General features: G+C 40.1%; 1 protein-coding gene across 8 annotated transcripts in view; it reads right to left on the bottom strand.

Moving 5' to 3' along the window:
- PECAM1 (platelet and endothelial cell adhesion molecule 1) overlaps nt 1-13,748 on the bottom strand; it is a 36,159-nt gene extending 22,411 nt beyond the window's left edge. For 3 of the 8 annotated variants that reach the window (XM_018918903.3, XM_018918910.3, XM_018918911.3), the window contains exons 1-10: nt 9,159-9,502; nt 8,987-9,013; nt 7,595-7,888; nt 6,601-6,900; nt 6,217-6,486; nt 5,580-5,840; nt 4,384-4,665; nt 2,248-2,529; nt 1,695-1,802; nt 821-848 (exon numbers count right to left, since the gene is read on the bottom strand). In XM_018918903.3, the coding sequence (XP_018774448.1) occupies nt 821-848; nt 1,695-1,802; nt 2,248-2,529; nt 4,384-4,665; nt 5,580-5,840; nt 6,217-6,486; nt 6,601-6,900; nt 7,595-7,888; nt 8,987-9,013; nt 9,159-9,192 (1,886 nt within the window). In that variant the 5' untranslated portion in view covers nt 9,193-9,502. Of the gene's footprint in view, nt 1-820; nt 849-1,694; nt 1,803-2,247; nt 2,530-4,383; nt 4,666-5,579; nt 5,841-6,216; nt 6,487-6,600; nt 6,901-7,594; nt 7,889-8,986; nt 9,014-9,158; nt 9,504-9,941; nt 9,961-13,484 lie in introns of those variants that run through there. The other 5 variants (XM_009094338.4, XM_018918902.3, XM_030233798.2 and 2 more) reach the window with 4 other exon arrangements.
- Nucleotides 13,749-13,771: the final 23 nt, after the last annotated feature.

The following is a 13,771-nucleotide window of genomic DNA, read 5'->3' as shown; positions in this document are numbered from 1 at the left end:
GTTAAAACAATATCCTGAGCCCTGCCCCGATGGCAACAAACACAACGGGGTGCAGTAGTGCAAGCAAGGTGTTGGAGAACACAGCTGGAGAGCAAACAAATCAACACGGTGACCAGTGGCTATGAAACCACAAGGAATGCTTGCAACAAACTTGTTTCAACATGCACTGGTCAGATCTGTTGTTAACTTCAAATCCCAGGCTGGGTGCCAAAAAGGGCTGTGGTGGTTTAACCCCAGCTGGTAACTGAGCACCCTCCCTCACCCACCCCACTCCCAGTGGGACGAGAGAAGGACTGGAAAAAGGTAAAACCCAAGTAAGAACAGTTGAGATAAGAACAGTTTAATGATTGAAATAAAGTAAAATATAATAATAATAAAAATAATAATAGTAATAATAATAGTAGTAATAATAATAATAGAAGGAGAGAGAGAAAGAGGAGTAAAACTCAGGAAAAACAAGTGATGCTCAATACAATTGCTCAGCACCTGCTGACTGATGCCCAGCCCTGAGCACTGACCAGTGCCTCCAGACAATTCCCCCCCAGTTTCTCTACTGGGAATGTCATTCTGTGGTGTGGGAGATCCCTTTGACAGTTTGGGTCAACTGTCCAGGCCACGATCCTGCCTGGCTTCTTGTGCCCCTGCTCACTGGCAGAGCATGGGAAACTGCAAAGTCCTTGACTTAGTGTAAGCACTACTTAACTAACAGCAGTGTTATCAACATCATTCTCACACTAAATGCAAAACACAGCACTGTACCAGCTACTAAGAAGAAAATTAACTCTATCCCAGCCGAAACCCAGACAGGAAGGCATCTTACCCAGACATCTCCATGGATGGTCCTTTAGCTTGACAGAGAAAAACAAAACCTCTATTAATAGGTTGTACAAGTAAAGAATTTAAAAGTAAAAACTAAAAACAAATATATAGGGATTGTCTACTCCTGTCAGAGTAGTTCCTCCTGGCTGTCACAAAATTAATTACCTCATGTCTCGTTGCTTGTTTATCTCCCAGGTCCCTTAAATTTCTCTTTTACAGAGAACCCTAGATCCCAAACCCCATATTTTAACCTAGCCAATTTAAGCAATCTGGGACATCTAAATGCTCCAAATTTTCCCAAATAATTTGCTATGTACAGGGTATCACAGGATAAATCAGATTTACTAATTTTCTGAAATAACAAGACCTAAAAAAATAACTTAATAATAAAAGACAAATCCCTCAATGAAATTGTATTACAGAGTGGAAGGAAAAACCCTATCCCATAAACTAATAATCTAAGTTTGCTTCATGAGGACTAGAGAGGTAGCTCAATTACACCTAAGTTGGGACCCCAAATCAAATTTTTATAGCTCTATAAGGGATCAGAAACCTCCTTTGCCTCTACATTGCCTGAGGCTGAATTTCAGACCTAGAACTGCTTGGGAACAGTGTAATTCTGGCCTGTGTTTTATAACCTTTGCTTCTCCAGGGCCTGCCCAGCACTATTAGTTACATGTTTTGCCCAATATGCTTGGAAAGCTTCAGCACATTTGCAGCCTAATTTGAGTCACCTAGCATTCCTAAGTAGATTCTTTTAATTGTGTTTAGTCATCTCTGAAGCCTCACCCCCACAGACCTTTGTTGCTGAGACAAATGCAAGTTTAACTGTGATACATTTGTCCCCAGCCAAAGAGAAGGGAACCGCTCATTACCCTTTTTCTTCTTACGCAAAAACCACCATAGAGCGACTGCTCCTGCTCCTGCCATGGCTGTCAGGACAAATGCAGCAATGACTCCTTTCTGCCAAGCTGCTAAGATGACTGCAAATAAGAAAAACATGTTTAAGAGAGTTAGTGACAGGTCAACACTACCAAATTCTGTAGCTCCTGACCTTTCATTTAACTACACATCAGACTTTTTACACACTGTGGAAGATCTTGGAAGAGACTTGTGTGCCAAGTTCTCTAGTGAGCCTCTCCTTTGTGACCAAACGTTCACCAAGCTGTTGTGATCAACAGCTTGGTTTTAGTTTACATCTTGCTCCTTTGGCTTTTGGGCATCCCCTTAATTTTTCTATGTAAACTGGACAATCTCCTTTTATAAAGACATCTCTCTGTTTAACTTCTGACAGCAGTGGAACAAAAACCACCAGTAAGGTGGCATTAACCACTCCAGTAAGGGAGTTACACTGAGGAACATCTCAAATCAGATGGCCTCACCTGTAAAGGTGACAGAATTGGCATTAATTATCATTAATGAGCTCACCACTGATGGTTATTGGACGGCTCCTCACGTTCACGCTGGCTCGGTTCGAAGCCACACAATAATAGGTCCCTGTGTCCTTCCTCTTCATTGTTTTCTTGTGCCATATGGTTCTGTCTGAATATTCCCTTACTTCATGTAGAAGAACTTCATGATCAGTTTTTTTAAAAAACTTGAAGTCAATTGGCCAAGATCCTTCCTTCACAGAGCAGAGGAAAGCAGTATCACTGCCAACTTCTACTTCTCCATACGGAACACTGCCCAAACTGGCATCCCTGATTGGTACTACAGAGGAAGGCACAAAGAAAACAAATATTAGCACTATTAGAAATAACTTTGATGACAAAATATTGTATTGTAGAATGCTTGCTTTAATGCTTAGTTAAACAGAGACTGAATGCACAGTATTAATCTTTCTGAACAGTCTCTGCCAGACAGCATCCTCTAGTAAATATTTTTATAGATCCAGAAATAGAGAGGGCATGATAAAGAAACAAAGCAGACACAGGAAAAAATTATATTCATTCCAGAGAGGTCAGTCAGTCTCTTTCCTTAAAATCCTTTGGACGCCCCTCTGGCCCCAGCCTACAAATGATTTAGTTTCCAGAAATAATACACTCAGCAGTTCCATTGTTTAAATAATTATGGTGCAATTTATGCAGTTCTGCTTTCATAGTTATGTAGAGTTATGCTGGTTTATGCTAACTCTGTGGTAAGTGTGTTCCTGTAACTTTTAATATCCAATAGAGGGTGTCAGGAGATAACAGATCGAGTTCTCCAAAAGCATTAGCAAATCTCAAATTTCAATGGCTACAGAATACAGCAAACACAGGGAGAGAAGTTAGTTTGTATTTGAGGAAGTTGTAAGAATATGCATAGCCAAACCATAGTTTTTAAGTCTGCTGGTTTACAAATGAAGCATATGAGGATACACAGAACTAGCAGACAAGCTTCAGTCTTTGTAATTACAGGGGGAGAAAATGGACACACACTGTGGGATGCAAGACATGTAGAATGTCAGCAGCTTTGCAAAATGTTTGGGATATGAAGCGTGTTTTGGTAAAATTCCCAAAGAAAAATTCTCTGGAAATATTGTAAATGTGTTTGGGGAAGAGCTATGGATAACACAAGGCAGACGTAGAGAAGGAATCATTAAGGCAACATTGGTACAGAAGCAGAGGAAGGAAACCAGATTTGACATGAAAAGATGGTGGTCATGGAAGCTGTATTTGTATTAGGAAGTGAATTTAGATATAAGACATGGGTTACTATGACTGAGCCCCTGACAGAGAGAATTGCTCTGAAAACATACGTCCTTTTCCAGATCTGGTACAGACAGAAAGGACAAAATACAGAGAATTTGAAGTCACCACCTCACCAGTGATGGACTGTGGAAGACTGGCTAACAAGGCTCCAAACAATGACCTTCTCTTCAGAACTTCTAAACATTGTCACAATATATCCCAAACCACAGCTCTGCCACCTGGGATACACCAGTTCCAGCAAAGAAATACCCACTTGTTAATGGACTAAAATTATGTTTTGTGTTTGTTTATTTGTACCTTGTTATTTCAAAATACCTTGACTTTAAATCTCCCTAGATAAAACTCTTCAGAGTTTTATCATTCAGCTTCTCTCTACTGTTAGTAAACAGTGGAACTGATGAATTTAAGGGGAGTCCTAAGGTGCTGTAGTTTGGTGAATGCAAATACTGTATTCAAAAGCCCTGTTTGGGAGCTCAGCAAGTGAAGAGTGTGCAATAATCCAACTGACTCAAAAGAAATGCAACAATTTTGCATTTATCTATTCTAGTCATACATAACTCAGCGTCAAAACTCAGACAACAGCCTGTTTACCACAAATTTACCTTATTAAGACCAACACAATTTGGGTTTAAACCAGGATGCAAAGCTGAAAACTCCTTAGTAGAGAGAAATAAGCTCTTCTTTTTCAAAGATCAAGAATTGACTTCTGCTCTGGTCCTGGACTACTGTGCTGTGATAGGCAACTATTTTAATTCAAGTGAGCAGGAACTTGCAAACATTTCACATCCATTTTTCTTAGCCCACCGCTTGCTGCTACGTTTCAAAACTCTAAATATTACATTAGACAAGAAGAAGAAGAATTAAACAGACTTACCTATCACTGTGACATTTAGAATATTGCTAGTTTTCACACCACTGGAGTGATTGTTTCGAGCATCACATTTGTACCCTCCATTGTCACTTAGTCCAATATCTTCATCCAAAAATGTAGCATATGTGTCATTAGTTACATTTTTCTTAATTTCATCCCCTTTGTAGAATGTGAATGTTATTGGTGGTGTTCCCATCACTGAATGGCAGATTAATTGTAGAGGCTTCCCTAATACCACCTCTGGTGAACCACTGACAACAGAAAGAGTTGGCTTGGAGACTGGAGCTAAAAGGTGAATAAAAAAAAATTGTTGCAAATTACACTGCATAAGGCCAAAAGACACAATATTATTTTGTAGAAAACATAAATATACAATATTTAGCTAGTTTGCAGCTAGAGTCTATATTGTGAAGCTCTTCCTCATCAACAGAATGGAAATGGAGGGACTTGAAGTCATTAGCATAGATAATAGAATATATGTGAGTTTGGATACAGCAGCATACAGGGACAAAATGAAGCAAAACAAGGAAAGGATCAGTGACTCAGCTGTGGATCATCCAAACTCCAAAAGTAGTTCTGACCCAAGGAACAAGTCTGCTCCTTGTATGACCTGAGAGAGATTGCACAGCTCCTGCTCAGGGCCCTGCTCCAGCAGCACAGTGAACAGTGCAGGTCATGCCTGGGACAGACTGGAGAACCACTGTGCCTGTTCCATGGGAGGGAAGGGCACTGGAGGATTTTGAGCTGGTGAGGGGGCTGTGCTTATGGCAATGAGCCCTTGCCTTCTCTAGAGCTGAGCCAACCAGATGACCTCTGGCCCTCCTGCCTTTCTGCCTGGAGGGGCAGGGATTCAAGGCAGACACTGACAGAGCTTCGGATCAAAGTGAAAGTTTTGCAGAACATTCCTGGCTCCTGCAAATGTGAATGAGAGTCTATCTGGTCCCTAGCAGAACCTAGCAGGAAGCCATTCCAACGCCCTTCTCCGAGGGCCAGCCCTGGAAAGTATGACTTGATTATATCACAATACACCAAATCCTCTGCAGCTAAAGCACATCCCACAGAAATTCATGTTGTAAGAACTGACACCCTGCTAGCTCATGGACTGGAGACTGATTCTGTAAACTGATGTCCTTATTTATAAGCTTCTGGTTTAGATCCTTCCCCCACCCTGGTGGTTCTAAGCTTCTGTGTGAACTCACCATAAACACTTATCCTTACAGGTTTGCTCTCCTTGGTTATTCCTTTTACTTCAGCTTTGCAGGTGTAAGATCCAGTGTCATTCACATTAACTTTAATTGCTAAGATTCTAGATTTTTTCAACAGGATGTCTCCACTGGAACTTTTCCGTAGGATAGAGAAGTTGGCTCTCCGTAAACCGTTAATGCTGCAGTTCAAAATTAAATCTTTACTTTCATCCAACTGAGTCATAGAAGCATATAGTGTTGGCCTGGGGAATAATTCTGCAAGATAAAAAGAGAGCTGATCCATTCAAAATGAGCCTGGAAGAATATGACTACTTATCTCAAAGTGTACAGAATGAAGGACATACTGATAGTTTATAATTTGGGAACAAAACAATTGTGTTATTTTAATATTCTTGTATTTTCAGGGAAAACAGAAACTTAGCATTTGCTTGAAACCACTTTTCACAGGTTGTTTGAGGATATTATTTTAGTTGGGAAGTATAGGTTGGCAAAAGTAAGAAACTAAAATCTAACTAGCCTTTAACTTACAGCAAATTTACACTTGGATCTGGAGGTAACGCTTGGATCCTGAGTTCTGCCAAATTTAAACATCAATACTTTGAGTAAAATCTAAGATGAACAGAGGTTTTACCTGACACAAAGACATTCCGTTTGGTGGTTTTAGACACTGCTCCTTGCTCCACCTTACACAGATATTCACCACTGTCCTCCTGAGTAGCTAATATGGAGTATCTCAGAAATTTCTTATCTCGTACACTGTTCAGTATTGTTCTGTTTTTCTGGAAAATGATTTCAATGCCATGCATTTGAGCTGCCACAGTTGAGCATTCAAATTCTATCTGGTCTCCTTCTGTTATGTTATTTGAGGGCTTGGTGATCAGAGTGGGCTTTATAAATGGTTCTGCAAGAGAATAGATATAAACATACAGCTAGATTGATATACATATAAATATGTGACCCAATTTTTATCTATAGCTAGCAAAGAAATATAAAAAGAAAAGTTAAAACAACTTACCCTTGACTGTAACAAGTGTTTTGTTGCTGTGTTGGGAGCTTTCCCATCCAGATTTTACTTGTCTCTTGCCAAAGCAATCAAATTGTAAAATATTATCTCCCGCTTCAACATAATATTCCATTTCAGAGAAATTTTGGTTTTGTTCAGGTACACGTTTTTCTATAGGCTCTGAATTTGTCTTTATCTTCCGGAAAATGAATTCTAAAGGAGGTACTTCTTCTGGCAGCTCACAACGTAATTTCACAGTTTCACCCTCTGAAACTTCTTTTTTGTCAGCAGTCAGGATTGGCTTGGTCATTCCTTACAACAGAAAACAAGAAAAGAAACATTGCATAATCCTGTAATAAACAGCACCTCTGATGACTGTGGGAATGATGGATACTGATTAACAGATGCAAATAGTTTGCAAGAACCAAAAGATTACCCCGTAACTACTCAGTGCTGACAAATTCTGTCCAAGATGCTTTTCCAAGAGGAAAATGTCACCTGCAGTCAAGAACACATCTAGAAAGTGTATGGATGGAGGTGGCCTCTGTTCTCATAAGAGATGAAAGAACAAGACTGAGACAACATTGTCTACAAAAGTGGCCCATGGCTGATGCTGGCTTTGGTGCTGGCTCTCACACTCTGAGCATCCCTGTACGTTATTTCCAGCATTCCCAGGGATCTGCCCACCCCTCATCATGGTTACTGGGTGGGCACAACTTTCACAAATGATTCTTTCTCTAGTCTAGGGAACAGAGGCTCAGGATAGTGGGGATGGTGGCACAGACTGTGTTCCTGACTAGCACTGATCTGGCCTGGAGCCTTGGGGTCCTGAGTTCGTTTCTGTGCTGTAACATGGGGGATTAGTACCAAACTCTCACCAGGTACTGTGATGTCAAGGATAAAACACACTTTGCAAGATACCCTTTATAAGCACTGACTATCGTTCCTTCCCTGTGAGGTTGTTCTCTCTCTGTATCTCATCTGCCATGTCTGACAGAACACTCACCTGCTACCCAAACATAGATGGTCTTACTGAAACCCATCTTGCCATCTGCATTCACCCTACATTCATATTCTCCTGTATCTGAAGACTTGGCCACAGGTATTGCATACCGTGCATCTTCTTTGTCTGACATGGTCATAAACACAAGCTTCCCATCCTTTAAAAATGTGAAATTGTGCTTCAGCTGGAAATAAGTATTTTTGCTAATATCAGCATGGCAGATGATTGACATTGGAGCTCCATTCTTCACTTTGTCAGATGGTTCAACCTTGATTTCAACTCTGTTGAAAGTAAAAACTTGATGGAAAATAAAAAAGAAAAAATTATATTTATTTTTAAGTAGTCCAATATAACACAGTTATCTCAAGCTGTCACATTTAAATTACAAAAAAAAAAGTTAAAATTTACATGTCATTTGATGGAAATATTGTCATTTAAATTGATAAGTGCTTTTAGAAATAAAGCTCATGGTAGTATTTATATAAATATGTATATATGTATAGAAATGTGTGTGCATAGAAATATATTCTGGTTTTATAACCACAGCAAGAAAAAGAATTTGTAGCTTAAATGTTACAACTGTTAGGCTCCTGGTATAATTGATATTTATATTCTCACATCTCAAGGAACAAGTACAGAGAAAGATGTATTAGTTCATTCACTTTCTCTTCCTTTAGAACTTACACTTCTGGGCTATGCCCATTTGGGTCAGAATTTGTATTAGAAATTGCTATTCAAATAGAAAAACTTTCCTGCATCTAAAGAAGTCCCTTGTCCTGCACACCTCCCAGCTATTTATAATGGGTCCTTGCTAGAGAGTCTGGGCCAGAAAATCAGTGAAAAGCTGTGAATTTCTTTGCATGTGAATAAACCAAATGACAGCAAGGAGCAAACATTTCTCCCAGGTGATGGAAAAAAGGAAGCATGCAGACTGTACGTGCTGGGAGCCAGCAGGACAGTAACATAAAAAGCAAACATGTTCCTTTCAGAACACAATTTCTGGACTCTGCTCAGACATGATCAATTCTTTTGCAAGAGCAGGAGACAGTGCCCTTAACTTATATTCTATAATTTTATCCTTCATTCTTCCTTGCGGGCATGAGAGGGATTCCTACATATCAAAACAAAATGCTAATTTTCTCTGCCACCTGTTTTGTGGCTCGGTAAAGCAAATTACTTTAGGAAAGATTTCACCTTTATTAAGGTATAAGTAGCACACCTCTGATTTAAACACTATACCACCAAGTAAGCCCATTTTTTTCATATAGCCAAATTTCATACTGAGCTATTGTACAGCAAATCCAAATAAACTCTGTTATAGATGCATATCAACCAAGGAATTAGTTACATTAAATTTCTACATTAAAAAACCAACAAAAATCTACCATTCCCTACCTTTCCCCTGAGCGTAAAGTTCTGAACCTGGGGGAAAAAAAAAAGAGAAGAAATGTTATTTTCAAAGCTTACAGATTGAGACACAGTGATGCAAAACTGTAAAAAGCCTCAGCCAACCCCAGACAAAGCAGCAACACATATACCCACCCAGAGATTCAGTTATCAAACTTACACTGCAAGAAAATCACCAGAAGATTAAGATACATCTCGTTCCTGAAGAGCAGACACTTTAATTCCAAAATAAACCAATATTCATTACCAGAGGTGATGCCTCCAGGTACCAAAACCACGTTTTGCTTTTTTCCCCTTGTTGTTTTATGGAAACAGATAAAAATTTGCCATTAAAATTTGTACACTTTCCCAGATCTTCAGCAGAAACTGGCTGGATCAAGTAATCGTTCCCATTACTGGAAACTGGAAATGGCAAACAATGAGAATGTATCTGCTGCTCCCAGGCAGATTACTGGTCAGGAAGTGACTGGACTTTTCCTGAGGGCGCTACCAAATGCATTTGCTTTGTTTAATTTCTTAAGGTGTATTAAAAAAACAAGAAGTTCCAATGACATTATCCTGCAGTTCCTGTCAATATGGGTATTTTTAAGTCATGATTAACCATTTAAGAACAGAAATTACCTTTGCTAGTTGACCTCAGCAGATATTTGAGCAAATACTTCCCTTTATCCTAATAGAAGACTCTTTCAGAGAACAGATGTACATAACTATTCATTTCCCTCCTTTACCTCCATTTCTAGGTCTTCCATTTTTTCTGTGGCAAAGAACACCTTTACTGTAGTTTACACAATAAATTCCAATTATCTCAAAAAGCAGAGGTACTGTTGTGTGAGACTAGAATATTGACAGGTGGATCTCTCCTACTACCATCATGTATCAAAAACATGGATGTGCACCAGATTTTATGTGGTTAGGACAGCACAGAGGACACACAATCACAAACCTTAAACCCCTCAGGAAAGAATCAGATGCAGTTCCAATTCTCAGCAGAAATCTGCAGCAGCAGCACTGGCACAATCTGAAACACAGAATGCTTCTCCATTTCCAGGATGTTCCTCTCAGTATATCAGCCTACTTTTAAGTCAGACTTAAGCCATTCCCTCCAGCCCTGATACTGACTGAAGCCCACAGGCTGGACTAAGTGAGTTGAAACCAAGCCCTTCAGAAAGTTTCTTAAATTGTGAGACCCAGAACTCCCCAAACTGTGATTTAGTTATTCTTGAAAACTGAGTGCTCAGCTCTTAATCTCTTTGTTCTTTCCCCTGTGGACAGAGCCAATGCTTTCCTTTAATTCCAGCAACATTTTTCAGGCTTGTTAAAACACTGCATAAAACAATACAAAATTACAAAACACAGGCCATAAATGAGACACACAGTTCTCATAAGCTTCACTGTTCGTATGAAATCCCTTTCTTTCCTCCTGGGGTGAATGAAAGCTGTAGTTTTCCCCCAAAACCACTATTTTAAAGCTTTAAGTCTATGTCAATGATGGTATTACCCACATCAGCGTGGAATTTTACAAAAGGAAACAGAAGGAAAACACTCATTTATTTAACAATGTATGGGCTGCAAGGCCTCTCTGGCTGTTTGACAGAATGGCACAATAGTCACAGCAATTAAGACTAAGCTGGTAACTAGCACTAGTGTTTGTCCTGCTCAGTCCAGGCTGTTTGAAACAACCACCAACAAAAGCCTGGTGGCTTGGCCAGCTGCCAGCCATGGTCCCCAGAGACAGGTATAGGAAAAGAGTAGGAGGACATGTGGCAGGTGGAGAACAAAGGTAAATCAACTTTTGCTATTGGTAACAAAAAAATAGGAAGGAAGGAGATTTTCCCCTTCCCCCTTTCCTCGTAGAAGAATTCAGCAGGACATAAAAAGCCCAACAAAACCACAACAGTCTTTCCCACGGGGGGACAAAGGTTCCTCTGAGCCCCAGGGGGGGAAGGAGGGTGAGGGTGGGCCAATATCCTTCAGAGAAGGCCAGCAGGGCTCAGGTCAGAGCCAGGTTCAAGTGGAAAGGCCAGCCTTAGGATGAAATAGCTCAGGATTAAGGTTTAATGGTGTCAAAGCCGGAGGCTGTTGCCAGATGTCACTCCCAAGTGAAGTCCATTTCACAAGATTCTAGAGGCTGAATTAACTGTCATATTCCTAATAAGCCTCAACATATCTCTGAGAAGAAAATCAAGCTGCTATTGACCAAAATTCTGCTGTAGGAATTTAGGCCAAAATAACATGAAACTTGAGAGAAAAACATTTCAAACAGACAAGAACATTTTGATACCATCTTCCATGCTTAAACTGGAAACCACATCGACCTACATAATGTAAACTTAAAGTACCTGTGCCAGTACCACAAATGCCTCTTTTACTGCCATCTCTCAAGATACATATTTCTGAATTTCATAAGATCAAATTTAGTCTAATTCACATCATATAAAAATTCTGTTCAATCCCTATTATATCTGTGGGAAAAGCAGGACTGACCTCAGAAATGCAACACACCTTCTGAGGCAGCCAGAATAGCCATTATAATCTGACTGAATGCCCTTTGAAACCCACGGGAATCATCACATTTAATCTACTGCCAATGAACTGGACCCTTACACAGTAAACCTCATCTGGGAATTTACAAACCCTGTTTCTACTGGCTGGATCCTCTGCTTCTTGCTCACATGTGACATTTCCTAAGAGCCACCAGCTCTGGCAACTGAACAGAGCTTTGCTGAAATGAGAGGCAAAGCCTATTTCCCTAACTAAGGGGAAAATGCTGAATAAGATTTTCAATTTTTTCCCTCTGCAAATAGAGTGTTTTTAGGCAGTCCCTTACGACAGGAAAGGCAGCTCAGAGTTCCCAGCACACTGCAGCTGTTTGTGACCATGTGCTCACAGCAGAGAGCAGCCACAGCACCAACCTCCAGCACAGACATCTCACATCTCACACACCAATTCAGCCAAACTTCTGGGGCCCCCAGACTCAGTCCCCTGGTCTCAAATGTCCATTCCTGATGGCACTTTCACTTTCTTCAGAAAAGATGAAGGCTTTGTGTGTGTCACCTTCCAGTTCTAACCGGCTGATTTATGATTAAACATTTTTGGGCTCAGATATCTTGTCACTGTTCATGGAGGCTCCCCGTAATTTCATGTGTAGGTTCACTGATTTTAAATACAGTTCACTGCTATAGAGGTGTATCTACAAATGTTTAGGATTTTTCTACATTTTAGTCTATAAAATTTTTAAATTCAGCAATTGATGTCTATCTACACTAAAGTCAACACAAGTTCTCCAGTAACTAAATCAAGGACAGCTCTGATTTTTAATCCCTCAGTTCCTGATACATAGAATTGTTTAACTGCTTTGATTTCTTACAGCTGTGACCTGTTTTGCTTGCTTATCAATTCTGTTTCAGTATACTCACAAATAACAGAACTATAACAACACTGCTGTTTTCACAAGTCCAGACAAATCCCTAGTGAGCTGGGAATGAAACAAATTCTTTCTACATACATTTTCAGGGCATATTGTCTTCTCTTGAAAGTGGGACATTTGCATCAATTATTTTTGTTTTAAAAGCATCTCTTTATATCTCCCTAGAGAAGAATAAAAAATTAATTTTTCTCCATGGATTTGAATACTTACAAGAACATTAAAGAAATTAACATTGCCTTTTTTTGAGAAGTCTGGAAGTTCCGCAAAATACAATTTACAGAAACTCTGGACTGCCCAGCTTGTCTGGGTATAAATTACATTTCACAATGGCACCATCTGCTGGGAGATGAGCAAGACAGTGAAGCACACTGGGCTTCTCTCACTGCCCCCTCTCACAATTTAACATTGGATGACTGATATCCAACACCTCTTCCAAATGGCAACATAAATTAAACCTGGAAAAGCAACTATAGGAACCAGAAGGTTGATAATGACAGAGTATCACTGAGGTTTTCACCCTGGAACTTCTACTTTTAATACAACAGCAGCTAATTATTACCATTTGGTTTTATGCTTCCTTACTGGTACAGTGCAACACTGGAAAGAGCACTGGAAATCCGTCCTGACTTGTATTTCACACAGCACACTTAGAAATTCTTTCAGACAAATAAGAGAAATTCCTTCTTTCAGAGACATGAGATCAGTTGGTGATTACAATGTGATCATGGTCTGTGGGAACACCTGGAACTTTCTCTGTGCCAGTAGGGTGTGACTGATTCAGCTCCTCAAGGACATTTTTAGCTGCTGTCCACTACTGGATGAGCAAGTTCCTCAGTTCAGAGGAACTGTCACTGTCACACAGTGCCCTTTACTGGCAATGGACCAGGATTTGCTTAATTTCCAGATGCAGCTGGAAAACAGCCTCAAGCTCTGCAGCAATATCCACCAGTGCATCAGCAGTGACACAGGAGAGGTCAGTAACTTCTGGCTGCAGAGGGAAGTTACTGAACTTCTGGCTGCAGAGGGAATTCATCCTGGAAATATTTTTCTTTCTCTTACCAGTATTTTAATATTGCTTGATGATTCCACAAGCATTATTCCACATTGGTTTCATCAGTAAAATTCAGTTGGTAGTGACTCACTGAGCTGATCCAAGTTGACAGAAAATCTTTCAGCAGCCTGGGCAAAGCAAGAGGCAGAAGTGATTTGCTCCTGATCTGCTGCAGGTGCCCACACCCAGCCAGCCTTTGCTGCTCCTCATAGAACTGATGGATGACTGCACAGAGGGGCAGATACTCCTCAGATACTCCTCTGAGTACACCAAGAGAGACTTGAAAAAGGCTGAA

The sequence above is a fragment of the Serinus canaria genome, chromosome 18 (assembly GCF_022539315.1).
Source record: "Serinus canaria isolate serCan28SL12 chromosome 18, serCan2020, whole genome shotgun sequence".
Classification (NCBI taxonomy): domain Eukaryota; kingdom Metazoa; phylum Chordata; class Aves; order Passeriformes; family Fringillidae; genus Serinus; species Serinus canaria.
This window is presented reverse-complemented; position numbering and strand designations above follow the sequence as displayed.